This window comes from Penicillium angulare (assembly GCF_028827245.1).
Source record: "Penicillium angulare strain IBT 27051 chromosome Unknown utg000004l_segment0_segment0, whole genome shotgun sequence".
Taxonomy (NCBI): Eukaryota; Fungi; Ascomycota; class Eurotiomycetes; order Eurotiales; family Aspergillaceae; genus Penicillium; species Penicillium angulare.
In genome coordinates this window covers 2,341,360-2,368,896 of record NW_026623163.1, presented here as the reverse complement: position 1 = coordinate 2,368,896, position 27,537 = coordinate 2,341,360, and the positions used below count along the sequence as shown (strand labels likewise).

At 48.0% G+C, this 27,537-nt stretch overlaps 11 protein-coding genes across 11 annotated transcripts; 4 read left to right on the top strand and 7 right to left on the bottom strand.

Moving 5' to 3' along the window:
- Positions 1 to 43: 43 nt before the first annotated feature.
- On the top strand, positions 44 to 1,584 carry N7478_004820 (uncharacterized protein; the record flags this gene model as incomplete). The annotated part of the gene is made up of 5 exons (XM_056921034.1): positions 44 to 216; positions 287 to 645; positions 704 to 1,028; positions 1,078 to 1,362; positions 1,419 to 1,584. The coding sequence occupies 5 exons, from the start codon at positions 44 to 46 to the stop codon at positions 1,582 to 1,584; spliced, it is 1,308 nt and encodes a 435-aa protein (XP_056779071.1).
- Positions 1,585 to 2,943: 1,359 nt separating this feature from the next.
- Positions 2,944 to 4,670, bottom strand: N7478_004819 (glycosyltransferase family 15 protein; the record flags this gene model as incomplete). Its single annotated transcript, XM_056921033.1, has 4 exons — positions 2,944 to 3,700; positions 3,757 to 3,843; positions 3,904 to 4,311; positions 4,399 to 4,670. 4 exons carry the CDS (start codon positions 4,668 to 4,670, stop codon positions 2,944 to 2,946), a joined length of 1,524 nt encoding a protein of 507 aa, XP_056779070.1.
- A 2,066-nt stretch (positions 4,671 to 6,736) lies between these two features.
- Positions 6,737 to 7,950, top strand: N7478_004818 (PH domain-containing protein; the record flags this gene model as incomplete). Its single annotated transcript, XM_056921032.1, has 2 exons — positions 6,737 to 6,802; positions 6,883 to 7,950. 2 exons carry the CDS (start codon positions 6,737 to 6,739, stop codon positions 7,948 to 7,950), a joined length of 1,134 nt encoding a protein of 377 aa, XP_056779069.1.
- A 671-nt stretch (positions 7,951 to 8,621) lies between these two features.
- Positions 8,622 to 10,139, bottom strand: N7478_004817 (DMT family transporter; the record flags this gene model as incomplete). The annotated part of the gene is made up of 4 exons (XM_056921031.1): positions 8,622 to 8,924; positions 9,005 to 9,523; positions 9,567 to 9,914; positions 10,023 to 10,139. The coding sequence occupies 4 exons, from the start codon at positions 10,137 to 10,139 to the stop codon at positions 8,622 to 8,624; spliced, it is 1,287 nt and encodes a 428-aa protein (XP_056779068.1).
- An 802-nt stretch (positions 10,140 to 10,941) lies between these two features.
- On the bottom strand, positions 10,942 to 11,972 carry rab7 (Rab family GTPase YPT7; the record flags this gene model as incomplete). Its single annotated transcript, XM_056921030.1, has 6 exons — positions 10,942 to 11,051; positions 11,115 to 11,262; positions 11,367 to 11,546; positions 11,606 to 11,701; positions 11,802 to 11,855; positions 11,943 to 11,972. 6 exons carry the CDS (start codon positions 11,970 to 11,972, stop codon positions 10,942 to 10,944), a joined length of 618 nt encoding a protein of 205 aa, XP_056779067.1.
- A 305-nt stretch (positions 11,973 to 12,277) lies between these two features.
- Positions 12,278 to 13,056, top strand: N7478_004815 (ATG16 family protein; the record flags this gene model as incomplete). Its single annotated transcript, XM_056921029.1, has 3 exons — positions 12,278 to 12,362; positions 12,427 to 12,803; positions 12,898 to 13,056. 3 exons carry the CDS (start codon positions 12,278 to 12,280, stop codon positions 13,054 to 13,056), a joined length of 621 nt encoding a protein of 206 aa, XP_056779066.1.
- Positions 13,057 to 13,527: 471 nt separating this feature from the next.
- On the bottom strand, positions 13,528 to 15,106 carry dot1 (histone methyltransferase DOT1; the record flags this gene model as incomplete). The annotated part of the gene is made up of 2 exons (XM_056921028.1): positions 13,528 to 14,491; positions 14,553 to 15,106. The coding sequence occupies 2 exons, from the start codon at positions 15,104 to 15,106 to the stop codon at positions 13,528 to 13,530; spliced, it is 1,518 nt and encodes a 505-aa protein (XP_056779065.1).
- A 904-nt stretch (positions 15,107 to 16,010) lies between these two features.
- On the bottom strand, positions 16,011 to 18,613 carry spb1 (rRNA methyltransferase spb1; the record flags this gene model as incomplete). The annotated part of the gene is made up of 4 exons (XM_056921027.1): positions 16,011 to 16,567; positions 16,624 to 18,331; positions 18,390 to 18,539; positions 18,596 to 18,613. 4 exons carry the CDS (start codon positions 18,611 to 18,613, stop codon positions 16,011 to 16,013), a joined length of 2,433 nt encoding a protein of 810 aa, XP_056779064.1.
- A 337-nt stretch (positions 18,614 to 18,950) lies between these two features.
- On the top strand, positions 18,951 to 21,591 carry N7478_004812 (uncharacterized protein; the record flags this gene model as incomplete). The annotated part of the gene is made up of 4 exons (XM_056921026.1): positions 18,951 to 19,073; positions 19,144 to 20,985; positions 21,041 to 21,120; positions 21,183 to 21,591. The coding sequence occupies 4 exons, from the start codon at positions 18,951 to 18,953 to the stop codon at positions 21,589 to 21,591; spliced, it is 2,454 nt and encodes an 817-aa protein (XP_056779063.1).
- A 453-nt stretch (positions 21,592 to 22,044) lies between these two features.
- N7478_004811 (uncharacterized protein) lies at positions 22,045 to 24,730 on the bottom strand (the record flags this gene model as incomplete). Its single annotated transcript, XM_056921025.1, has 9 exons — positions 22,045 to 22,094; positions 22,158 to 22,807; positions 22,867 to 23,126; positions 23,193 to 23,261; positions 23,311 to 23,920; positions 23,969 to 24,173; positions 24,232 to 24,376; positions 24,519 to 24,564; positions 24,627 to 24,730. 9 exons carry the CDS (start codon positions 24,728 to 24,730, stop codon positions 22,045 to 22,047), a joined length of 2,139 nt encoding a protein of 712 aa, XP_056779062.1.
- A 1,269-nt stretch (positions 24,731 to 25,999) lies between these two features.
- irs4 lies at positions 26,000 to 27,526 on the bottom strand (the record flags this gene model as incomplete). The annotated part of the gene is made up of 1 exon (XM_056921024.1): positions 26,000 to 27,526. The coding sequence occupies one exon, from the start codon at positions 27,524 to 27,526 to the stop codon at positions 26,000 to 26,002; it is 1,527 nt and encodes a 508-aa protein (XP_056779061.1).
- Positions 27,527 to 27,537: the final 11 nt, after the last annotated feature.

Genomic DNA, 27,537 nt, shown 5'->3' with positions numbered 1-27,537 from the left:
CTGATGTGAAGGATTGCACCGGCCCAAAATGCCTGAATCCACCATGTCGTCGCCTAGTACGAGTCAGCAAGATGAGGAGAAGGCTGTAGAACCGCCCCTCGTCTCAGAGGGTCCTACTCTGGATCTGGGAATTCCTCCAGAAGGTGGTCTTCGAGGTTGGCTTTGCTGTGTTGGTGGCTCTTTGGGTCTTTTTGCTACACTGGGCTTTTTGAATGCGTTAGTTTTTTTCCTCTGTTCTGTTCTGTGAAAGGTGTTTGGGTGGAGGTTTGCTGACTTGGATACCTAGCATTGGTGTCTTCCAAACTACATACCAAGAGACTCTTTTGAGAGATTATACTTCTTCTGATATATCATGGATCTTTACCGTTCAGCTTGCTCTTATCTGGGCTCCGGGCTCACTATTCGGACGCATTGTAGACACATATGGTCCACGCCCGGTCATGCTGCCATGTACTTTGCTTTGCCTCTTCTCGCTGTGCATGACTAGTCTCGCTACAGAATACTATCAGATTATCTTAGCACAGGGAGTTGGATATGGACTCGGAGCTGGAGGTATCTTTACCACCAGCTTAGTCTGTGTAGGCCAATGGTTCGTCAAGCGAAGAGGCCTTGCTATGGGAATTACGGTTGCCGGTAGTAGTATTGGTAAGGAGCAGACTATCCTCTCAAGATCTATCACACGCTTATTTTAATGTGTGACCAGGTGGTGTTATCTTCCCCTTCTTCCTGAAGCTGGTTATGCAAGACGTAGGTTTCAATGGTATGGTACGCTACACAGCGCTATTCATTGGAATCGCTTTGATCGGCGCCTTCTTCCTTATCACTGCCCGTCTACCTCCTAAGAAGTGGAACTCAGACGTAGCATGGTTTGACCTGAAGCTTTTCAAGAACAAAGGCTTTGCCTTCTACGCACTGGGTTCATACTTCGTGATGTGGGGACTATGGGCGCCCTTCGACTATCTTCCTAGCATGGCCCAAATGTCAGGAATGTCCGACTCCCTATCGCTCTACCTGATCGCTATTGTCAAGTAAGTTTCCCTAGCCATGTTTTTGTAAGCAGAGCTAATTCGAGTGCAGTGGTGCTTCGCTATTCGGACGAATTATTCCCGGCCACATCGGAGACAAGGTTGGATACTTCAATGTCATCACCGGGTCCGCTATTTTCAGCTGCCTGGCGATTCTCTGCTTATGGCTACCATTTGATTACCACTATTCCAATGCTGGACTTATTGTTTTTGCCGCGGTCTACGGCTTTTTCAGTGGTGCTTTCGTTAGCATCATGATGCCATGCTGTGCAAAGTCCGGTACCATCGAGACCCTTGGAAGACAGATTGGTACTTATCAGGGTGTCATCGCTATTTCGTAAGTTTTTCAGTCCCTTTGAGTGATTATATCTTCCCTGTGCTAACACTTACCAGCACCCTTACTGGTCTGCCAATCATGGGAGCTATCTTCGGCAGGCAGCATAACTCAACATACGAGGGCATGCAAATATTCTCCATCGTGTCCATGTTCATTGGTGCAGTGCTTCTTCTGGCTTCTCGAAATGTCTTGGCTAAGGCCCACGGAACATGGAGATACTAGACTGGTCATCCAGCAATGTCCCCAACCTAGACAACGAGGAAAGTGAAGATAGTGGGTGCACAAATGGGCATTCAAATTTGGATATTCGGTGACCTCAGTATGTACCTAAGCTTAAAAGCGCAGTTTGATGTTTTCTTGCATTTACTGCGGCGTTTTGGAACCTTGGAATGTTCATATTTACTTAGAATCTTGCTTCGGATGAACGAAGCCCTTGCATAGCTAGATACCCCCATAGTTGGGTTCTGAAATATTAATGAAACATACATTCTTGATTTGATTAAATGTATCCATGTAGAGGCTCAGGCCATGATAAGGTGGTAGCCCTGAAGCTCTGGTAAGCTGCGACTCATAAATGTTGCTTAGTATGTCCCACGAATACCTAATTTAGTCCTATGTACCCGTTAATCAGGTTATCTTAGGCTGGTTCTTCTACAAGCTATTTACGACGGATAGTAGAGTAATGCATTATACTGATCTCATTCTCGCGTAATTCACCGAGTGATTATTCAATACTCTATAAATAGCGATGCTCGATTCGATATTTGAGGGGTTTTAAAGGCAATGCGATGGGATGGGGTGATAAGGTCCGTGGCGATATACCACAAGACCCAGGATGAGTGGAAAGGACAGGGTATGTACATTTCATGAATGCATGCTGGAGTAATAACCACAAGAGTGCAAGTATCGAGGGGATTGGGAGAAGGGAGAAGAAAAACAATTGTGGTAATAGTGACACGTTGCAGGAAAAGAAAAGGGGAAATAAAAAGATTTATGGGGGAAAAAAGAACAAAGACAAGAAGGAGGTTGATGCCATCGGTCTTCCCAGTATCCCACCCAATCGTACTCGTAATCTCGTGATCTTCTCACCACTGATATTTTGGAATGGCTCTCTGACATCCCATGGGGTACCAAGGTTACCCCGGAGCAAAGACGCAGACCAACAGGGACTTTGTCGATGTCAGGACGAGACGTAAATGTACCATCGGAACGGGGTTGGAATCCTTGGGACGCACGACGGCCTTCCTTTCGCCGGAAAACCAAAAAAGACATAGAGGTACAACACAGCCAATCCCAGCGATGTGGATAGCACGCTAGATGAGTATGTCAACATGGATGATGGAAATGATGATACCATCTTCCGATTTAAAAACAGAATAAAGAAAAGTCAAAAGAAAACAAGGCCGTCATATCCGTTGAACGCCACCCAAGAAGAACCCCGACCAACACAACATGCAGGTTTCAGCATTAGAAAACTCCCAAGGGGTGGACCCAGGTAATGCTCGCGGCTGAAGGAAAACGCATGAACAAGTAGGCAATGAGAAATAATGCGGAGAATCGACGGGGGCGGTGGGCATTCATCTATGGTGAAGCCCAACCACCAGCCACGTCAACCCATTCATTGAGACAACTGCCCTGCTTGCCCTCAACGTCGACAATGTCAGTGTCACAGCGGCATCGGCAACCGACACCGTTCTCCTTGACTGGGTCAGGGGTGGCCCAGTACTCGTCTTCTTCAATTCGCTTCTTCTCATCGTCGGTGGTCTTTTCGAGGTAGGGTTCACGAGGAAGCTGGCGTGCAGGAGCATTGGCTGGGCAATGCTGGATGGTGGTATGACGGTATCCGAAATCACGGAAGTAGTGGATATCGGCCGGTGAGAGCAAAGCACCAGCGGCAAGGGAATGGATAGGGGCATCACCCCATCGCTCCATCCAGAAGCCACCACTGCGATCCATCATATTGAAAAAGTCCTCGTATTCCTTGCTTCGGAACCAATCCAAGCGTGCAATTTCAAAGTTACTCCAGAAATGGCACATGTTGTAGCTTTCACCTTCCATGGCTTCAGGATCGATGTCATCTAGAGTCTTGTCTCCGGGCTCGGTCTGCAGAATCTCGTCGGGGAGTTTCTCCTGCTTCTGTTCTTCCTCAGGTGGCACCTCTTCTTTCTCTGGAGGAGGTTCCAAAAACATCTCCCAGAGTCCCTTGGATTTGATGTTGTTCTTGCGCTTGTAGGCCGATGCGTAGCGGAAAATGTTAGGAACTGTCTCGCGCAGTTCCTTGACAGCAATAGTGAAACCGTAGGTCTTGTTCGCCTCCTGCATTTTGATAAAAGGATCACTGTAGTTTTCGTTAGCACCCGCGGAAGGTCCATCACATCCAGAAATTATACTTACTAAGTGATATCACAGAAGTACTTGATCTCGGGCTCCAGACGCCAGTACCATTCGTACTTCATTAGGAGGGGGTGCTTGTAGAAGTGGCTATTTGGAAATGTAAGTTTTACCAATCATAATCCAATCAGTGAATAGAAGGATACTCACCCTGAGTAGAATCGACACATGTGGTGATAACTCTCCATACCACCGTACATGATAGCAGCGTCGCCCTGTTTGCGGACACCCTCCTTGGCAACTTCGGGGTCAACCCAGTCAGGGAAACCCCACATGCTGTTATCGATTTTTCCGAACTCGACAGGAGCACTGGTATAGTTCTTGACCGTCGCTATGAAATCCTCGTCGAAGTCTCCGTCGTTGAGGAAAACGTAAGGGTAATGGTACCAGCGGTTGAAATGGCGCTCGATCGACTTGAGCGACTGAATCACACCCTCCAGCTCCTTGTTTCTCGCGAGAACAACGAAGGCAGCGTTGGCCTTGGGGCCCTTGGGTCCATCCGGGTCGATGGGCATACAACCTGTGGCGAAAACTTTGTCATACTTTTCGCTGATTTTTCTGTTCCATCAAAAATAACTCGTTAGCCATCCGATCACCAACGGGGTTCCATATTGAACGAATATTAGGGGAGGAGGAAAGACAAACCGAATAGAGGGTGGAGTGCCCGCTGGGATTAGAATCCCCCCGGGAGACGAGGGATGTCGGACGAATAGAAGAAGAATGAAAACAATTACAAGACATGGAAATAGTAACACAAATCCCAGGGGTATAGAAATGGAAGAGTTTCCCTTCAAGCGGATGCGCCGGCGGAAGAAGGCGAATCGAGCAGCACCTTTACCCTTCTCACGAGGTTCATCGTCTATGGGCAGGCTGGGCGCGCTCGGCAGCCGCTTTGCGATACGTTGAATGAAGCTCATGGGTGCAATCTTGGGGCACGCGTCGAGAACCCCACGATAGCCAAACGAGTCCCGAGCAAATAGCACAAGGCTAGGAAATTATTGATTGACCCCAGCTGCGATCAGGGGATAGGCGGTATGAGCGAAGAGTCGGTTCTGGATCGGTTCGATTGATGGAGTCAAAAGGGAAATGTATCCAAAAAAGAGTATCGGGTGGACACGATACTCGACGATCTCTTGAGATCTCGCAAGACAAAAACGAGTGGCCGGAGGAATGCCTCCTTTCTGGTTCCCCCCAAAATATCCTTCTCGGTCCCAGCGGGGGTTGAGGAGGGGGGTCACAAGCTGAGCAAATGACCTCAGTACAGGGGGTGACGAGAGTTGGTGTACATGAGATGGGGGAATGGTGCGAGATAATCTTGAGGGGGAAAAGGAGGGAAGATGGGGCGGGATGGGGATGAAGTTGAGAGTCTGCCAAGCCTAGGTCAGGGAGGCGCAAGCGTTGTGGCCTTTTTGAACATCGTTTCACAGCCGAAACCGTTATTTTGGCCGCAGTTACGGGTACACGGGCACCAGATGCGGACGAGGCTGGTATGTAACTTACGGTAATCTATCCGGGGACCAGTGAATTTGGGGCGAATTTGACATTTTTTTATTTTTTATTTCATTTTTTCTATCTTTTCTATCTCTGTTATTTGTTCTTTTTTTCGCCATCGACGTCGTTGATGATGATATGTGCGGCTTATCTATATATAAGAACTGGTGTCCCCTGTCAGCAATAAGAGAAAGCATTTAAACTGTCTTTATTGTGGGAAATATGGAAATGATAGTGCCGATGTCTTGGTTTCTACTAAGCAGATCCTCCCCTACTCGGTTTCTTAATTGTTGCTTAATTTATTTCGGCCCGTGGTCATTGGCCGCTGCCCCTGCGTTTACAAGCCCGTACTAAGAGGCTGTGATACTACCCAAGTGTACACAGATCTCTCCAGGGTTCTTTATTTTAACTTAGCTCATGGTTCGTGTGTAAGATGAGATCTAGCTGCGAAGTAGCATTTTTTAGTATAGCAATAACCAAAATAATCGGGTATACATACATAGTATACACCTACTGTGTCGTACTAGTTCGAGTACCTATTTAGCAGATCATCGCCCAGTTTTTGAAATAGACCCTGTTAATTCCCTCCTTCCCGGGTGATCTTCCTTTCAACTCTGCAGAATATGAGAGATCCGTGGTGTAACAGATCAACTGGGCCTGCACATGTGCTGTGTGAGGGACGACACCGTTAGGACCCGCAAATCACAGGGACGGGTTCCCCATGATATGTATGAGATCGACTCAGGGACCGGATGCAGATGCACGATGCAGAATCTATGAATCAGATTTCCCCCTCGACCTCTCTCTTTACCCACACCAACCTCTATTGTATGCTGGGAACCCTTCATGTACGGTCGTACCGTACCTTGCATTGGACAAGACCCGGGAGGCTCCACTTTCCCAGAGTCTTCAGTACGGGTGATGTGGCCTGAAGGGCGGGGTCTGGACCCTTACATAGTGCCCAGCCTTGCAGGTGTTAAGTGTTCGTGTGCATGCTTACTGGAAAGGGAGGAATTCGATTCTAGAATGTGGCTTTCAATCTGACTTGCTCTTAGGCAGATACAATATTTAAATATATACTATATCTACTAACTACGTACGCTCGTATTCTATATTCAGTTCATCATCATCATTTGTCGAATTCCTGGTTACCTGGCACATCAGAGTTGCCTCACGCAGGCATCATCCGGTCCGAGTCCATAAATACCCACGTCACGCACCATATCCTCACCTGAGAAATATTCATTTCCTTTTTTTTCTTTTTCGAATTTCATATATCAAAGAAGAAGAAAATTAAGAAATTTCCAACGACAAGCGAGTGTTCCCCATTCCACCTTACTTAATTTGAATTAAAGAAACGATCGTCGTTCATGGCTCCCACCGCGGGGTTTCCCCCCTTTTCCTCATACTAGATCTAGACTTTGCATGTCTTCGTCAATCATCCAGCTTTCTACCTATTAATATCTTAATCCTCTAATGCTGGCTCTTTACCATGAGTTCTGTGCTCGTTCGTCCCTCGCTCTCCGAAGGACTCAGCAACAAATCCCCCGCCATCCAGGTTCCTGATCATCCTCATCTCCGTCCTCCCCCATCCCGCAACGGTCAAGTGAACCTTGACACTTTCTCCCCGTCAACGAGAACGGGAGCTTCGAATTCGACCGCGTCCTAAAGAGCGGCCGTGTCTCCCGCCGCGTCAAACACAAACACGTCTTCCGCGCCTCCTGGAAACCAGCATATCTCGTTCTCCGACCAAACCTCCTCTCCGTCTACAAAGATGAAGAAACCACCCGTCTGCGCGTCTCAATCACCCTCTCCGACGTGACAGCCGTCGCCTCAGTCCGCTCCTCGCGCTCCCACCGCAAACACGTCTTCGGAGTATTTACCCCATCTAAGAACTATCGCTTCGAGGCCCCCTCCGAAGCCGACGCGATAGACTGGATCCGTCGCATTCGCATCGAGTCCCCAGCGGACGCGGACGAGGCCGCCGTCGCTGCTCTACATACCAGACAAGATCCCCCTACAATCCAGAAACATCTCATAGACGACACAACAGATCAAGAGCCTTCCGACTTCGATGTGGCGGGGGGTCGTCCTAGCTCCCCTGAATTGACCCGCGCCCTGTCTTCTGGTGCCCACTCCCGCAAACCCCCTTACACGCAAGACTACTCCGGAAACGATGTAACATCTTACTCCGAGCTCTCGGATGGTCCCCCGCCTACAAGGCGCAGCTTCGGTCTACGCTCAATGCCCTCCATTCACACTTTATCCATCTCCGCGCCGGAAGATAGACCTCTATCCAATTCCCTTCCGCGAGATTTAAGCCAGAACTCTGAATTGGCGATTCTGCGTGATCCGGAGCGCGTCATTTGTCAGGGGTATCTGCAGGGGCTACGAATCAAGGGCACAGTGCGTCAGTGGAAACGGCTTTGGGTCGTTCTACGTCCTAAAACCCTCGCTTTTTATAAGGATGAGCAGGAGTACTCGGCTCTCAAGATTGTGTCCATGTCGCAGGTTATTGATGCTGCGGAGATTGATCCTTTGTCGCGCTCGAAGAAGTTCTGTCTCCAGATTATCGCAGAGGAAAAGACGTATCGTCTTTGTGCGTTAGATGAGGAGTCTTTGGCTCGTTGGCTCGGCTCTTTGAAGAGTATTATTGTTGCTCGTAAGAAGCTTGAGACAACGAGTGTTACAGCTGCGGCAACATAAACTTGCCGTGCAGAGTAATATTTCCCTTCCCTTTGGCCTTTTTTATATCTTATATTTCCCTTCCCACATACTATCACTTTTGTGTACCTTGAGCTCTACCATTTTCCTTTGACTGACCCTGGTCATTGTCCACTTTACACCATCTTTCTTATCTTGTTTGACTACTAACTCCCTCGTTCTATTCTCCTACAATTTTTTTTTACTTTTCTTTCTTGTTCATTTGTCATTCAATATACCCAGGCTTTATTGCAAGGAGCGTCTCCGGAAACGAGAAGGCGTTCAATCATTCATTTTACTATTCACGGCGAAGAGGTCTGGTTTCGCTTTTTTTTTCTGACAATTGACTTGTCGACCTATTTTAATATCCATACACGCTGCACAGATTGATCACTATTGGTTCTTAATTGATATTAATTGATAATCAAATGAAAAGAAACAAATATTATGCCCATACAGAAAAAGCTAATAAATCGCAAGTAGTTCTTTCATTGCTCTACTCTATAGTATATTGCATGTTTTTGAGTACCAACTTGGCAAGTACATCAAGTATGTATACATCCATGGTAATATGTAGAAGGGGTTGATGTCTTGACCATGAAGGATAATTCAAAACGCCCGCAATGGGAAAAAGGGTCATACCAAAAAGAAAACAACACATCTAATTACCCAAATCAATGAACCTCCTCATAGGGAATACTTTCATACTCCCCAGATGACGCTCTAGCTCCAGCTCCACCGACAGGAGCCCCATCATCCAACGTCTTACTTTCATGATTGACCACCAAAAACGAGAAGAAAACAATAGCGGCCCCAACCCAATAAATTGCACTGGCATACTGCCCCTGTAGAACAATTTGCCCAACAAGTGATAAGGGAATAGTCAAACTAAGACCAACCGTCACCACCAAAGGCGTAGTCAAAAGCATAGCATACGCCCAAGCAATATCCGAAATGAAAGAAGCAAGCGCATTGACCTATAACCCCAGTTAGTTAGAATCTGCGATGCAAGTATATACCTTATTAGTCTTGGCATATAAAATGAAACGACACATACCAAAATAATAGTCCACACTTTCCTTGATTCCGGCAACGAAAACAGCTCGACACCAGTCCAATGCAAAATGAAGAAACCAGGCCACATAATTATAAGATTGAAGAATCCTACCAATCCAAAGAACAGCGGCATGTTCACGCGCGATTCATCACCAACCTGCTTCTTCATCACAATCGTATACACGCCATACATGACGGAGCTAAAGGCAGCCATGGCGTCACCAAGTGCAATTTCAGCGGTTGATTTATGTGGGAATTTGCCTGAGCCCTGATCCTCTGTCGGGGTAGCGTCGGATTCCGGCTTTGAGAGATCCACGCGAGAAATCAGGATAATGCCGACAAGAGAAGCGATTACTCCTAGGAATTTTCGAAGAGTGAATTTCTCAACGCGGAGACAGGCGCCGAAGACTAGAGTCCAAACACCGCTTGTGGAGGTTAGGATTGTTGTGCTTCCAACTGTTGTGTATTGGAGGCATCCCATTGCGAAGTAGTTTGCTGTGAACTGCGCTTTGTTAGCGGCCTTGCGGTTATGTTTACAATGAGAACAACAGTGAGTGCCATACCCATAGCAGACAGAACTGGAAGCTCAGCTTTGCAGTCGCCTTTAGTCCTAACTTTTCATTTTCGTCTTCTTTTGAGCCATAGTGCGCTGGATCGAATTCACCACTTGTTCGAGCCGACTCGTCAACCGATACACGGCGTAGGGCTCTTGATTCCTCGCCTGTCACTTTATCAGGTGAGTCCATGGCCTTGAGCCAACTTGAAAATGAGTCGACATGGCTCAGCTTATTAGAGCGCCACAGGATAAATGTTCGACTCAGAAGAACGCCGAAAAGTGGTGCCGTAAAGAGCGAAGTATTGATATATGTGACGAAGAAAGGCTTCGGATAAGTTTTATCGGCGAATATAGTCTAATCAATACATTGTGAGTAAGAGTTGCCATTGAATACATTGCGCAAGGAGATTCAATTGCCAAGATCCGGGGGCGAAATGAGAACGACAATGTAGTTGGGACATACGCTTCCTAGGAAATTTGAGGTTGTCCAAAGTACCACCACAAGGAGGAGAAGGGAGATTCCTAACGTGCGCCTTGCTACGCCTATTCTTGTGGGCGGCGCATCTGAAGTTGTAGCCATGGCTAAGTCTGGGGGTGAAATTGGCCGAGCCGGTGGTCGGAGGTCGTTCAGCCGTAATGGGTGGGGATGTCCCGGTCGCGATATAGGATGGAGCGATACAAATGGATCATGGGTACCTGGACGACTGGAATGACCGAAGGTATCGTTCTTGGTGCAAAGATGTTCTGGGAAAGAAGGAATCTCCTGGCCAGCAGGAAGGATGTGCGCGTGAGGTGGAGGGCGGAGATGCCAAGTCGTGTGCCGGATGATCAGCGATAAGAATCAGGACCGTTTTATCGGCATTTAAGGGGTCCCAGGTGATCAGCTCGTCCGGGGCATCTCATGGCAGGTGAGATCAAATCAAATGAGATTAATATCTAGAGTTATTATAGTACGTATAAGTTGCTCATGAGAATTTCAGAATTCAGAAATTTTTTTCAATTTTTTCAATTTTTTCAATAGAAATTTATAGTGTTCATGTAAGGCTGATTATCAACAGGAGACAAATAACAGGTCTGAAAACAATATATTGACTGGAACACAAAAGGCTCATTGCAAGAAAGCCCATAACACGCGCTGGTCATTAGAGGAAAAACCAAAAATTGCAAACCAAGGTTTCCGTAGTCAAAAATCGATCAGAATGGAAAGCCGAGTACATCTACCTCGAGTGACTTTCTCTACCGGTGGAAATCTCAGGGGGGAATACGGGAACCACTGGAACGATTATGTTGAACTCCAAAGGAAATAAGAGGCGGGTCGGGAGGAAGAAATAGTGAGGGTGAGGTAAGAGTCGCTTGAATGTCATCAGTATCGAGTGAGGGTATTAACAGGCACAGCCATCGCGCTCATTGTCCAGATGGATGTTGATAGGGTCACTGAATTCTCCGCTGAACTCTTCGGCCTCTTCCTGCGCAAGAGCACTTCGGGCAATGACTGTAGAAGTATTTTGTTAGTCGGGCCGATTCTTTATAAACGGATATTGGATACGAGACGCACCTTCAAAAGCTTGTTCAACATTCACTGCTTCTTTGGCACTGGTCTCGAAGTATGGAATGTTGCCCTTAGATTGGCAGAAAGTCATGGCTCGTTTCGAAGAGATCATGCGCTTGTTCTCTTCCACATCAATCTTGTTGCCAATGACGACCTGTGCAGAAAGAAGCATTAGAATTGAACGATTCGTACGTTGACCAAGTGGGGAGGTCTTTTTTCAAATAATACCTCCCCTCATGAAAAGACCAGGGGACTCACAAAAGGAAAGCTCTCGGGGTCTCGGGGGCTGGCCTGGATGAGGAATTCGTCTCGCCAGCTGTCGAGCGCTTCGAAACTCTTGGAGTTATTCACATCGTAGACCAGGACGCAGCAATCGGCGCCTCGGTAAAAGGCCACGCCTAAAGATTGGAACCGTTCCTGACCAGCAGTGTCCCAAATCTAAAGCGATTCCGAGTTAGGTTTACATATCATTGCTGGAACAAAGCGAATAGCCGTACCTGCATAGTCACCAATCGGTCATCAACCAGCACTTCTTTGGTGAGGAAGTCAGCTCCGATGGTTGCCTTATAGCTGCCGCTGAACTTCTTATTGACCTGTTCGTACCCGAAAGTAGGACGTTAGCTATACTCAAGTGGGAAGGTCGGTGGCGGTGGGAGCGTTATGGTGCGAGTTCAGTATATAGGAATAACGCACGTATTGGTTCATCAAACTGGTTTTGCCGACGCCACTGTCACCAAGGATAATCACCTGTATTCGGGAATCATTGCATTAGTTTATGGTGGTGGTGGGAAGGGCTACTCCAGGCTGCCGGGAGCTTTGATGCGGAGATCGTACCTTGAGGAGAACCTTCTTTCGTGACGCCATGGCAGCGGTTTGTCTATGAAACCTCGGTCGGAGAGGAGGAATGGGAATAGGAATCCCACAACTATAATGAAGGAGGACTTGAAGAGAGAACTTAATCCTCAACTATTTCGAAAGGTGAAGAAGTAAAGAATAGTTGAGGAGCGTGGTTGGAAAGTTGGAGTTGGGTTGCAGCGGGTCCGATGATGCACGAGGGCCCCGGGCGGTCGAGGGGGGCAGTAGCTAGCCTGATAACAGATAGTAAACCGAGGGACATCATCGCATCCGAACACATTCCTCATTCCCCGTCGATCATTTCCCCGCGGCCGATGGCCAACTGGAGAGAGGAATATTTGGCGGCGCTGGCTGTTCGGGATCAAAAGGAGAAGGCCAATGTAGCGCTCTATGATGCCTGTTTGTGATTTCCTCACGGATATCTACATTTATAGATCTACTGACATATAGTTCTTGGGTCTAGACACTCGTCTTGCTGATCGGACAGCTAGCCTTACGGCCCAAATAGGCGCAGAAGACAAGCCTGTCGCGCAGCAAAGTCCTTCAACTCATAATGAAGCTGTTTCTTCAGCTGGCGCATCGAAGAAGCAAACGGCGGAGCTCGGACCCTCTCCAACGGATCTATTGAATGCTACCCGCGCAGACTTGATTGAAGCACAACGCTCCCGATCAGAATTACAAGACAAATTAAACCAAATGACGACCGAGGTCGGGAAACTTCGGAAGAAAAGCACTAAGGATGGTCAGCGAATCAGCATACTAGAAAGCGAGAGGTTACAGATACATTCACGTCTAAAGGATAGGGATGAGGAACTCAGAGGCAAAGCAAAACTGCTTGAGGTGGGTAATCTTTCATATACGACTTTTCCAGCAACCTGCAAACGTTGTTTAAGTGGGTTTAAAGCCTGAGCTAACACCACCTCAACCTTGGTAGGACTTCCAAGACGAAATGGCAACTTTAAATCTTCAACTTAATATGGCCGATGAAAAGTCGAATAAGCTCCAGCGCGAGAATCAGGAACTGGTTGACCGTTGGATGACGAGGATGGGCCTAGAGGCAGATGCCATGAACGACGCCTCCAAATTTTCCTAAATTTCAAAAGCTCAAATCTAGATCTACATACCAGCGGATGAAAGTACTTTTTTTTTTGTCGTGGCGTTGGTCAAGCGGGTATATCTCTTTCCTAGACAGGATCACTACAGCTTCCGAACTTTCGAGCCTCTAGAGTGATCATTGGAACAGTTCACGCATCATTGGCATAAGCCTATTCTTGAATGCAAGGTTAATAGTCTGAATACAGACAAAACACAAACAGCGGTCATCTGGAAATAAGTAAATTTCATTTCCAAGGTTCTTATCCAAAGAGATTGGGCTTTATACAGAAGTGTTAATGGTATCATATACATGAAATCAGTCGGCATGTCTAAGACGATAAAGTAATATACAAGGTCACAACAAAGCGCAATTTATACAAATCAAAACGGCCAGTTCGATCTAGCGTCCAAATGTAGACGACATAGAAGATCGGCATTTAAAGTTCGGTTTTTTCTTTCCCTCCCAACCTCACAAAGTTCCATCCGCAAAGGCCTTAAGTCGAGAACTATCCTTGGTGGCGATAAAGTATTCACCACCAACGTCGGTCCAACTTACACTGTTCGACCAATAGTTCTTCTGTTGGACTTTGAGAAGGTTGATGGGGGAATTGAGGTTCCGAGATTGAATCTTGTGTCCGGCAGGGACAAATGATTTGAGCGAAACAATCTTGCAGCCTTCTTTCATGTCAAGGAAGTGATTGATCAGCTCATTATTGAGTTGCGGAGTAAAAGCTTGATTGTTGATGAGAATTACATCAGCGCGCTTGAGGACGTTGACGATGCTCTCCTGCTCTAGGAAATCACCCCGGACAAGATGGGTTTTCCCTGGCAGAATACCCCAAAGTCGACATCGCGCCTTGAACTCAGACTGCTGTAACTCCGCGAGATCACAAGCATTCGTCATCATTTCGCAGCCCCAGCTCTCACAGCCAATCTCCAGCGCCGCCTGGAGAACGACATTTCCGACACCAGATCCAAGATCGACAAAAACTTGGCCAGACTTCAGCTTAGTTTCCTTGAAGATATTACTGATAAATCGCGGTAGGAGTTCGCCGTACACGTTGTCGGTTCCATTTTCATACTGTCGAAGGGACTCAACACGAGGGGAGACGGTGCGCGCATATATCTGAGTCAGAATACGCTCGACCCAGGGTAAAACAATACGATGTGTTTGATCCAAATGTCTTGCCAAGCTACCGCTCGTCCTTAACCGATCAATTGCCTTATTGTAGTCCTGGACAGCCTCGCGGAATTGGCTTTCTGATACAACTGCGAGAGCTCTGCGCAAGCGTCGTTTAATACCAGTGGTCTCATCGTTGAATTCCGATGCCTCTTCTTCAGGAATATAATTATCCGAGACAGTCTCAATGACTTGAACAATATCGTCGATTGGTCGGAAATCGTCGTTGTCACGGGGCACCATGCAATCGAATCTGGAGTAAAAAATGAATATACTAGTCTCCTGCAAGAGTGTTCAGACCTTGTGGCACTTACCTTTCTTTTTGCGAAGCGCTTGGGTATTGCAAGAGGATCTTCGCAGGTTTGTCTTGAGCTCCAAATGCAGGCTTAAATTTCCCGGCCTTCTGACCTGAGGTGATGTCGGCCGCATGAACCATCTTGAAGGGGCGAGTTCCTTCCTCCGAAAATGCTTTCACAGAACGAACTCGCCTCTCCAGGTCAGGTTCCTCACTCGCGCTCGTGCGCGCGCGTTTCCGTACTTCGAAAGAGGCATCGCTATCGCTGATACCTTCTTCGTCGTCACTTGCAAGGCGCTGTTCGGGGGTTGGTCGCTTCCGACCACGCGTCGGGGTGTTCAAGCGCTTAGAGGGGCGGGCGTCGAGATCGCTGGATACCGACCGGGCTTTCAACGCGGACGTCTTGCGGCTCCGATCTGACGATGGCACTCGTGGAGAGCCGTTGGCCTGGGTTTGAACAGGGCTGGGCTTCGCTTTCGGAACGGGTTTCGCTTGGACGACTTTGCGGACTTGTGTCTTCTGGGGTTGTAAGGAAAAAGCCCCTCCTTTTTGGAGGTGGTCGAAAAAGCCCATCGAGGTGGGATGCGGGTTAGGAATGCACGGATCTAGACAAGGTAAAAGATGCAACAAATGACTAATGTATGCCCGGCATAGAAACAAAGAATGCAAGGGAATGTATATACGTCCAGAATACCCTGAGGTAGTTTGGAGACAGAGTAAAGAAAGAAGAGAAAAAGACGATGTGAGATCGAGGCAGAAAGCAATCGATAAGCATAAGCGCCACTCGGGGAAACCACCGCCGCGGTGCTCGGGGGCTCTTGGCGTTTACGACGGTTACTACGCTTAACCCACGTTTAGTCCACGTTTTTTGCTAGCGCTAATTACAACTCCAATTTGCACGCGATGTATTACCATAATAATGTACAGTAGTCTATTAGAGTTGCTCACGAAACGATACCGTCGGATTTTTTAAAACATCGTGAGCGCCTACCTGTGGGCGCCACAATCCTCATCCGGCTCAAGGCTCACGACCTGTCATCCACCATCAGCAATAATATGTCCTAATCCCCGGCGACCAGCTGTTTGTCATCTGCGGACTATACGTAATGCGCGGAACTTGAAGGTCATGAGACCAGTGGTAGGTACGCAGATTAGCACAATACCCATATGGCCTTTTAAATTTAAGTTGCAATCCATATATAGTATGTGGGCGAATCATGTATTTGGAAACCTCAGCTGTCCCGGTCCCTGTTGGGTAGGTAGGTAGTAGTATATTCGGGTGACCTTGGGACTACTGGGACTACTACTAGTATTACTATATGACTTCAAGTTGAACCTAAAAGCCTGTAATTCAGAAGGTTCAATTTGAAGTGCCCAAGTAGGCTAATCACTACTACGACTTGATACAGAGTGAAAGAGGGTTGGGTATCATGGAATATCCATTCGTCTATCTGACAGTGTAATATGAACAAATTATTTATTTGGCCTTCTTCTTCGCCAATCTCTTCTGGGCTCGAATATCCTTCTTCATACGCGCGTCCACAATCTTGTATTTACCCTTCACACCCTTGGGACGACCAGAAATACCACGGTTGTTACCGCGGGCCACAACCAACTTGACTTGCTGCTTGGGCTTCTTCTTGGTAGCCTTGCTCATGAGCTTGGAGATCGACTGAGCTTTGTCGCGCTCACTAAGAGCCTCGTCATCGGCCAGCAAAGCAGACTTCTTGCGCAGCTTCTCCAACTTCTGCGCAGCCTTGAACTTCTTACGACCCTTCGCCTCCATCACCTTCTTGATAGGACGAGCATTGATAGCACGGAGCTTTTCCTTGATAGCATCCGCTGCCGCTTTGGTGATTGGGCGTTGAAGCTTGCTGTGTTTGCCCTCATCATCAATGAACCACTCTGGAAGACCATCGACATCACGGAATGAAAACCGGTTAAAGCCATCGTCCATCACATCAGTGGCCCTTCTCTCGCCAGTGGCCATCTGGTGAGCCAAAGCCATAGCTTCCGCTGTAATAATATCGATATCTGCAATTCAAATATTAGGTGTGTACGGTATGAGAGTATTAATATGGAGAGCTTACCTAGCTGGCCATTGGCTTTGCGAGGTTCTTCAAGGTAATCGGCCTCTTCATCAGCGTCAACCCACTCGGAATCCTGCTTCTCTGATTTTTTCTTGTTCTTGTTCTTTTGCTTGGAAACTGGGATTTCTTCTTCGGTGTCACTATCGTCCTCTTCTTCGTCTTCATCTTCATCTTCATCCTCCTCTTCTTCATCGTCCTCGGCCTCGTCCTCCTCGTCTTCTTCATCTTCCTCGCCTCCTAACCCTTGGAAGATATCTTGATCGAAGAAAAGAGATGCATTGTTGGAGAGACTGCTGGCTGCAGGTTCCTCTGCCGTTGAGTGAGCGGCTTCGGTCTGTTCCTCGTTCTCGTCTTCGTCATCACTTTTATTATCTTCGGAGAAGCCATCCCATTCATCGTTCTCGTATTGTTTGCGTGACTTCTTTGCACGCAGTTTGGAGTCCTTGTCCTCCATACGCTCTTGATATTGGTCGTACATAGAATCGAGCATTCTTTCGAGGCGATCGCCATCGTCGTCGCTCTCGTCATCTTCCGAATCATCTTCTTCGCTCTCGCTTTCAACGGGCAAATCACGAGCATTGACAACAGCATCTCGGGCACCTGCCTTATCCACGCGCCGAAGGGAAAATGTAGTGTCGTCACCACCAGGACCGACTTGCTCCATACCAATTTCCATGGGTGTGGTCATATGCATTTGCAAACGGACAATTTCCTTTCGCTTCTTCTCATTTTCCTTGCGTCTTTCTTTCTTTTCCCGGGTAGTCTCTTTCTCTCGCATCTTGTGCAACTGTTCCTGGATAGCCAATTCCTCATCCATCGGAGCAACTTCTGCGACTTCCTCTGCCTCGTCTTCCTCTTGTCCCTGCTTCTTCTTGACAACCAGGCCGAACTTTTCACGGAGCTTCAAACGCCATTTGAGCAAGTTTCGGAATTCTTTCTTTCCAAGAATCTTCAGATCCTCACAGCAAGTTCGAATCTCCTCTGTAGTTTCCTCCAGTCGATCGATAGTAGACATAGCAAGATCTCCGCCTGGGGGTTGCTGGAAACTGAGTTTGTTGTAGGAACCTAGAATGGCAATAGGGTCGGTGGTGTTGATGAATTCCGCTACAGGGATCTCCTTGAATTGAGTGTAGTCGCCCTCCTCGTAACCATCACGCTTTCGCTTCTTGACTTCAGGGTTGAAAACCTTGGCTTCATTGTTTGGGTTCGGCGCAGAAAGTTCTGCAAAAACGTGCTTGGGGTCAAGGAACTTCGGATCGATGCGCTTGGGAGCCTTGAATCCACGGCAGACAACGAAAATTTCGGCTGATACGTTACGAGAAGAGGGAGGCTTGGTAGCTTCAACGGAGGTGAACAACTGTTTGAACACCCACAGAAGAGGGTTGTAATCCTTGGATCTGAAAACCTTGGTGACAAAGGTTCCACCCTCAATCAGAAAGTCCGTGGCCAGTCTCAACGATTCCAGCGTCAACTCAGCCTGAGAGAAAGCATCTTGCACCCAAGCTGTACCGACGTTGGGGGCACCATCGTGAAGAACAGTGTCTGCTTTCCAGGTTTTCAAATGGGATCGGATTGTAGCGCGGCACTTATCAGTGGTGATATCACTCTGGAAGCTGATGACTCGAGGGATAGGTTTGATGGGGGAAAGATCAACACCAATGATGATACTTTGATTCGGCATACACTCTGCGGCAACTTGACACCAACCCTATTGCACTTATTAGACATTTGAGTTATTCGAGGATCATGGGAGGTTAGTAACTTACACCAGGGGCAGCACAAAGATCCAGCAAGACTTTGCTCTTCTCCAGGAATCCATATTTCTTGTTCAGCTGAACCAACTTGAAAGCAGCACGGGATCGGTATCCCTTCTCCTTCGCAAGGCGATACCATTTATCCAAACGACCTTTTCCATGCTTGAATTGTAGTCAGTATGAGTGTTTTCACACGAAATCTCGAATTCAAAACGAACCTTCTTTTGAATACCCATGTTGAAGCAAGAGGGCGGTCTTGTTATAGACCTAATTCCCTAAATGCGACTTGAAGAAATAATAAAAGATTGACAAAGGTTGTATACTTTGTACCCCAGCCGCGCCGGAGGAAAAAAAAAAAAAAGTCGAACTTATCGCTCACCGCCCTCAAGAACCTTGGAATCAGTATTGATGCCTGAGGCAGGAAGGCACAACTATCAGGCACCGGTGAGATTGGCATGTGACGTGATATCAGTCAGATATCCCAGTTCGTGGCGCTGTTGTATTAGGCTTAACTTTGAAAGAGCTCATACTTCACTGATCTTGACCTGACCTGATGATACTATTCTCGCCTACATGACGCCTACGGGATCGCGCAAAAGAGTGAAGCCCAGCCTTTCTGGTGCGAGTTCACCGTCCCCCGCATCACCGAGCAATGCTGCCCGAGACCGCTCGGATTCCCAGCCTCAAGAACGAGCAGTAGGCAAAAACCTCACAGAATTTTGAGTATTTCGTATGATCTAGCTAATCATGAATTCTACTCACCCAGAGCTGGTACCCTGGGGCTTGGTCGGCAATCTCACGAGTGTCTAAAGCAGCCCCAATTACCGAGGTTGCTCGTGAGAGCATCTCGGTCGCGCAAAACATAGCTTCTAGGGCTGCGGACTCCTCGAACAACCTCCTTGAATCCTCAAAACGAAAGCGAGCGCCATCTATCCAACTGATCAAGAAGGCTGGAGCCTCTACCCGCTCCCTCCCGGCCGATGTAACTACAACCCGAGTCAACATTGCTTCAGATGGGTCAGCTTCTACAACGGCTCTAGACAACTTTGATAATAATTCGTCCACGGAGGAGCCATTATCTGACAAGGAAAACCCCGCTACCGTGCCTGTAAACCAGCTCGAAAAACCAGTCGAGGGACAAGAATTGAGTGTTGACCCTGGTTCCGAGGCCAACCCATCGCATGCAGGACATGCTAGTACTGTTGAGCAACCCAGTGGATGGTTCTCGTGGGTATATACGACAGGGAACTCTGGGAAGCAGCCGGCGGGCGACGTTCAACCTACAGATTTATCTGAGGAGTCATTCGATAACCCAGAGCCTACGAATAAAGTGCCACCGACAGAACAAGAGGGAGAGCCAGAACAAAGCCAGGATCAAGAACCTGACCAAACGCCCGAAGTGACTGAATTAAATACAGATTCCCAAAAACGTTCGTGGCGTCAGATGTGGTACGGCCCCTCTACCAAGCCAGAAGAACATACAGCAGAGCAACCAAATCCTCCCCAAGAACCCGAACAACCAGCAACAAAAGACGTGGAAATGGCACACAAAGACCCACCAGATGAACCTGAGGCATCTGAGCTGCCTCAACCTCCAACTGCAACGACAAAGTCGTCGGGATGGTCATTCTGGTCTAAAGACCAACCCAAGGATGCAGTGCCTGGGAAGCCGCAGGAGGTTGAGGCAGTCGAAGCAACAATACCGCAGGATACTCCATCTCGGTCAACCGAACTTGAACCAGATACAGAAGCAAATGTGAAAATCACACCGAAAGGAAGTCTCAAAATTAAACCACCAAAAGATGCGGCCGCATCTACAGTTCAGACGACCTCTATCTCAACACCACCCGTTGAGCCCCGGCCTGCCGATGCTAGTGCTTCCAAGCAGCTGCAAAAGATTTTGCCGAATCAGGTGCTACCGAGATTTGAAGAAACGTACAATCTAGAAGAGTCGCCTTCTATTCTACAGTCTCTTGGTCGATTCCTCCACTATAGCAAGGGCCCCGAACATAAGCATGTATCCCGCATAAAAGAGCCACCACGAATTAAGCGTGCGCTGGCTATTGGTGTTCACGGCTATTTCCCTGCTCCCCTTATCCGAAGCGTACTTGGGCAACCCACAGGAACATCTATCCGATTCTCAAACATGGCAGCAGAGTCCATTCGGAAATGGACAGCGGATCACGGATACTCATGTGACATTGACAAGATTTCCTTGGAAGGCGAAGGTCGCATTGCAGAGCGAGTGGACTTGCTTTGGAAGCTACTCTTGAATTGGATGGAAGAGATACGCAAAGCCGATTTTATCTTGGTCGCATGCCATAGTCAGGGAGTGCCCGTATCAATCATGCTAGTCGCAAAACTGATATCTTTTGGCTGTGTCAATGCATCAAGAGTAGGCGTTTGTGCTATGGCTGGTGTGAACATGGGCCCTTTCTCTTCTTATCGTTCTCGATGGATCAGCGGATCTGCTGGAGAGTTGTTCGATTTTGAACTCCCTTCCAGTAAAGTGTCCAAAGACTACGAAGCTGCCTTAAAATGTGCACTTGATTTTGGCGTGCGAATTTCTTATGTTGGGAGCATTGACGATCAACTCGTCTCACTAGAGGTATGTTAATGCTGCCTTGAATTGTTTGCATTCACTCACTAACCACGACAAATAGTCATCATTATTTTCTCCAATAGCTCACCCCTACATCTACCGCTCTGTTTTCGTAGACGGCAGAGTTCATGCTCCAAGTTTGTGAGTGATTATCTATCTGCACCCCGTGCCTGAAACATCCTAAGTACTAACTCTACCACTAGCGTGTCCCACCTCGTCGGCTTCGCACTCAAGCTTCGAAACCTGGGTATAGCAGACCACGGCCTAATCCGTGAGCTTAGTATCCCGCTTGCTGGCAGTCTCTACACCGGCGACGGCCATTCCCGCCTGTACGACGACGAAGCAGTGTACTATATGGCCATCCAGTTTGCGCTGGAAACCTCCACGGTGGCGGATGCCTCCCTGAACGTAAAGCGTTCAAGTCCATCTGCAGCTGCAAACCCCTACATTCTCCCATTTGCGATGCGTGGTCTTCTCGAAGAAGAGCATGTTCGTCAAGAGTTACAGGAGGAAACTATGGAGCTTCTACGCCAATTCGACGACTGGAAACCGTCAAGCAAAGTTTTGAAGGATGTTAAATTTCGACTAGAGGGTATTCGATCAAAGCTTTAGAAGGCTGGATGTTGTTCCAGACCTGATTAGTTCGCACAACATTATTTTGATTTAGCGTTTGTTTCGTTTTAGCGATGGATTAGAGGAATATATGGTTTTTACATAAGTATCATACATACGAGGATGATCTCAAGGTGGCTTTCTTCCCGTTTGCTGGGAATTTCCTATCACGGTTTACTCCGATTTCTTGCCATTCGTGTTCATTGGTATTAAAAATATCCGAGAATAGATACATGTATGATGCGTGCTGAGATGGTGAACAGCGAGAAAAAGAAGACAGTCTACCCATGCTTTTGGACATCGCTATGAGGATAAATAGGACAATGCGTGACAATGCGATATATAGCTAAAAGAACAGTGGCTCTTGATACATTGTTTGCGGTTTAGCTTGTTGCTTGTTGCTTGAAAGTTGAAAATGGATAGATAAATAGACAAAGCTAATGAGAATAAGAATCAAATGGTCGTCTGAGGGAACGCCGTACGGTATGCTCCTTGGATTTCATCTGAGTTGTTGTTAGCAGGATATTCCCAAAAAAAAAATTATTTCCATATCGTTGGATTCTTACCTCGCATCCCATCCAAGGCTTCGAAAGCCCTTGAATAATTAGAAACCGCGCCTATAATTCGCTCCAGCCCTTGCTGTAGTTCTTCAAGTACTCTGTCATTGGGGTCGCCCGGGAGTTCACTTTGGATATCGGTGGAAAATTGCTTCGCAACACGAGCTTTGTAAAAAAGCATGAACATCGCGTAACTGCTCTGCATTAAACAACAAGCGAAAGAAGGCATAGTCCGAGGGAGAGGTCGATCGTGCTGGGCCTGTTGATGTGTTTCATAGAGCGGCTCTGGATATGGAAGACTTTCGAACATGTGCGAGATTACGATTGCGGCGCGAAGACAGACTTTAGCTGAGTGTTGTGTGCTGTAGGGAAATCCTGGCGCAAAAGGGTACTGCGGATATTGTGGGATGTAGGGATGTATATCCGATGAAGTGGATGAATCAGATGGAGTCATATACTCGGCCGATGATGCTCGTTGGAACTGATTCAAATTACTGCATGAGCAGGAAACACTGTTCATGCCAGCCCCCGAGGCAGATTGCTTGGGCACGATTTCTTGGTTCGAGTTGGTATGATTAGCGGCGGTAAGATCGCAGTGGCGTTTGATGAAGAGCGGAATGTCGGAGAAGGCACGGAAACGATGAGTTTTGATTTGGGCACTGATGATGATGTTAGATTGAGGCTCCATGTTAACCATATCCCCTGTGGTGAGACTTACCTTGATAACTTGATCTTGGATATCATGCGTATACTTTGAGCTGTGATAATTTCTTGGTTGTCACCAAAAGCTGGCTCATGAGATAAGATCGGCAATATTTCGGTTTGTGCAAGTACAGAGTTTGTCCAAGAATCAAGTTGTTGCATTCGCTCAAACATGTATTGTAGGCCCGATTGTGAAGAAAAGCACTTGTTCAAATCCGCGATGAATTGAGTTGCCGATACTAATACTTGTTGTGCTTGTATCAAAATAGACCAGCCCTTTTGAGTCCCGTTAGTTCTCTCATCGTTTTCAATCAAAGAGGGGCGTTGCATAGAGAAACAAACCTCAGCATCAGAAGAAAACCGTGGATACGGGGTTGTAAATTGAGGGTCATTAATAACGATAGTTGGTGGCTATATTTGAATCAGCAGAGTTCGCATAACCTGTGCGGCACAGACTTACAGTTGTGCTCACGATAGCACCCTGTAAACCACAATAGTAGGTCATCCACCATGCTCTTCGGCGAGCTTCAGAGAACTCGTCCTCAATATGAGAATCATGAAGTGACTTATCCAGGGCCAGGGCCAAGGCTTGGCCTGCCCGAAATCTCATTTTGAGTAGATTGCCTCGTTGAGTATATTCGTAGACCGAAAGAATGAGTAATGACAGAAGTGTTTCTAAATCCTCTGGAGCATTAGGATGCAGTTTATTCCTATTCACTGACGGCCGTTGACTTGATAGAGCTTGTCCGGGGTCAGTTGATGAAAGATCAAGGTCACACTCTGTTTCAATAATCGTGCTGGCTAGCTGCGCGAACTTTTGAGCGTAAACTCTGCGCTGAATGACCGATGCAGGCGAAGATGGATGGGGATCATCAGGATGCGGAATCAATGCCAGGACAGCTGATATAGAGAGACTCAAAGGTGATCGAGGCCGGTACATCATCAGAGGCTCAGCTGACGGACTGGATGAAGAAATTGGATATCGAAGCGGCCTATCCTGGCATGGCGGAGCTACCCGCGGAGGCAGTATTGGGAAATAATTATGAATAAAGTCATAGTAAGCATTTAATCTGCTAAATTAGTCGTGCGCCACTTTGAAGGGTCCATGATGGACTTACATTTCCAGCTCACTTCCATAGGTCCGTACAACGCACTGGGCGTCGCCCATTTCTGATGTCGGTAGCAGTCCCAAGGGAACGTGAGATGGGACTGCACCGTCAGTGAAATAACTCTGAAATACGGGGGACATCTGAGGGAAATCAAGATGTCTCAATCCTGCGCCTGGTAAAGAGAGCACATCGATTTGCGTAAACATGTCCGAGGCTGTGGAGTCGTTAATATCGGAGTGTAGCAGCCATGGATGGGGCCGTAGCAAACATACGCTCGTCAAATTCCTCGGCAGCAGCGTATTGGGTATCATCGTGCTGCGACTCTTCCTCGGGAGACAGGGAGGGCCTTTGCTTCTTCTTGCGAGGCCCACCCCGTTTGCTAGGTAGATAAGAGCATTTGCGGTCTTTGGCTAGACACTGAAAATGCGAACAGTCAGCTACATGTGACCGTAGTATTCTCGACGGAGGTTAAGAATCCCGAAGTGATCTATGTCTTTGTACATATACAAAGGGGAAGGTACCGAGCTCTGGAAATTAAATTTTGAGCTTGTACACTTACATTTGAGCATGGCTCCTGCCCACCACATCGGGTTCGCGAGGCGCGGCTGGGGACCGGGGTCAGTCAGAATTGTGCATATCGGTTGGAAACGGGGGTCAAGAAACGCACCAAGGCAAACAAGCTACCTTGACGGGAGGTTTTGCGAATTTCTTGCGAACCGGCCGAGGCGCCGTTGAGAAAAGCCCGCTCTCGTTGTGAAAAGCGTCGACCATGGCGAATCACACGGCCGGGATGGCATGGGGCGATACTCCGCAATCCCCGCTCGTCTCTCTGCGTCGGTTTCTCACTAACTCGGGGGATTCCAGGTTCAAGTCCTCGGGTTTTGCTCTTCACACTTCCAGGTAGCGTTTCAGCCTTCGAATGGACCAAATAGCGTAACTTGTTGTGGGATTCAGGGCAGGTGAAGAAATGCTTCTTCTGATATAGAAGCGGTGCGCTGATTGCTCGATCTTTCTCAACTCAAATCCCGAGCCGTGGAGATTCGGGATTTGCTTGCGGGTACGGGAAACGCCCACAATTTGTCACGACGGGAGATCACCTTCTGCTGCTGCGAATCGGGATCGAGCATAGATATAGGCATGACGAAGTCGAGGATTCCATTGATTCTTGAATATCAACCTGGCATGCTTTTCTGAAATAGACGACACGATCTTCTGTGGTTCCAGGTGGCGTGCCCAAAAAAAACCTGCAGGCTCCATAGCTATCAGGTTTACTTGCGAGTCACATGACTAACGATGAGTTGCCCGATTTGGAACCAAAACATACTCAACAGTCTAATTCCAGGTAACGTTGAAGGGGATTTGTCTGAGGTTCAGATCACTCCTAGTTATCTGAAATGTAATTTGGAGTAGATCTAAGTATATACTAGGAAACTATTTGTTGGAAGTGGAGTCCGATAGGGGGGAGGGAAAGGGGGTCTCTACTATGTACAATGACCCCTTCCTACATGTATAGCATCATAATGTACAGGTACGGACTTCCCGGGACCGATAGATCCGTTAGTTCGCCCGAAGCCTGAGAAAGTATTGTAACCCTTGGAATCTTATTGCTTCAACCTTTATGATGGCGAGATGATTACAGTACCGTAGTATCCACCAACCTCACCTGGGCAAGTTCTTTGGAGAATTCCCGAGCGCATGTCCAGGTGATTGAATGGACTCGGACGTATGGAGTACAGCACAACACATACATATTTGAGTTCAAGTTATTCAACCGATTCAGATCGTAACTATTTCAAGATCTACTATTGATTCGAGGAGTCTGGAATCCGAAGAAGATCGCCATCCAGATACCCATTTAGGGTATATATAGAAGTGGAGAACTCATAATTGCATGAGCATATTTTGCAGTATCAACTTGCTAAATTGAATATCTAAATCAAAGTTATGTAGTTGCGGTCCTGCGCAACAACACTTTTCTCATGCGCTGTAAACGTTCCATACGATTCAGAGCAACATATGTTCATCAACCCACAATACAAACTAGCCCTTCCCAACGGAAGAAAGCTTAATGCCTGTCACATACCGCACGCTGTCCCAGACACTCTCTGGAACACTGACTGGTAGTTTGTGGCCCTTCAGCTGCTGGTCGATCAACCACATTCCAACCACGAATTCATCCTTGGTTAAAAGCCCAATATGCTGATGATCCACGAGGTCCCACACCTGTTCCAGCGCAGCGGGTGGCAGGCGGCTGCGGGACCAGATCTCCCGTACCACAAGGTTTAACACCATTTCTGAAGGTGGAGGCCACTTAGTCTCCCCAGATTTGTTCAAGCCTGGCGGGATGAACAGCCCCTTGTTGGAGGCCCAAACACCTTCATAGCGTTTTCGCTCTTTTTCGCCCATCTCTTGTCGCCATCGTTTTCGATCTCCTTCGTGATGTTTATGTGGGTGTTTGTGAAGTAAATTCATTTTATGTCGTCGACTTTGGTCGGTAGGATAGTCCTTCGGCAACCCGCGGAGTGTCATAGGCATGCCTTTCGGGGGGCTCGGAGTTCGTGATAAATCGGTTCTTGGTGAATGTGCTATTTGTAGAAGCGAGCGAGCGCGTCGCCGGCGTGGAAGTGGGGGAGGGGCGTTCGGCATAGGTGATGCCCGCGCGGATGCAAGTGAGGAAGCAACAATAGCATTGGAGAGAGCTTCTTCGTCCATCCCATTTGGTTCGTCCAGTGCACTAGAGCTGCTATGGTACGACTGGCCTGATATCGATGCCATGCTTGGTGTTGCACGCAACGAGGCGGGCGCTGGTATAGGTTCTCGTACTGAATCGCGGGAAGAGGCCGTAGTCCGTGGAGGCAGTGCAGGAACTCTAGGTTTCACTTCCTCTGGTTGTATTATGGATATGCCGGAGCCGATGGAGGGCTGAGGACTCGTGGCTCGGCTACGAATCGACGGGGATCGACTGTAGATGGGTTCTTGATCGAGGATTGAGATGTTATCCGACAGCATTCGATCCACCGGAGTCTGAACGGTAGTTCTGGGTCGGACTGGAATTGGAGAGGACATCACTTGCTGGTTGCTCCTTGGTCGCGATTGGGACTGCATTCGACTCGCGCTGCGCATGGCGCCGAGCCTAGCGGCATCGATCGCTGGTTCCTGTTTTCGTGCCGGGGATCTTTCAGCAGCAAGGCGAGCTGCCACCTGCTCGGGCGCTGGGGATCGGGCGGGGGACTTTGAGGTGGACGAGTTGGATGTTGATGGTGTTCGTGGTCGACCTGTACTTAATGAGCTGGTCGGAGGGGCAAGTGAGCTGCCCGCGAAGCGCCCTATTTTGTCCTTCACGGAGCCGACTTCAGGGCCAGGTTCGGAATCCATGGTCGGACGCGTCTGAGCATGCCGGCTCATGCGACTGGCCACGACGGCTGCTGCTGCCGCGGATGACTGGGGATTCACATTTGATGCAGGTCGGGATTGTTGAAATGCAAGCGCAGCGCCCAGTCGCGCGGAGTCATTCTTTCGGGAGGCCGGAGCAGCCAACCGTTGGTTCGCGGCGATCTCGCCATTCATGGGGTCGATCT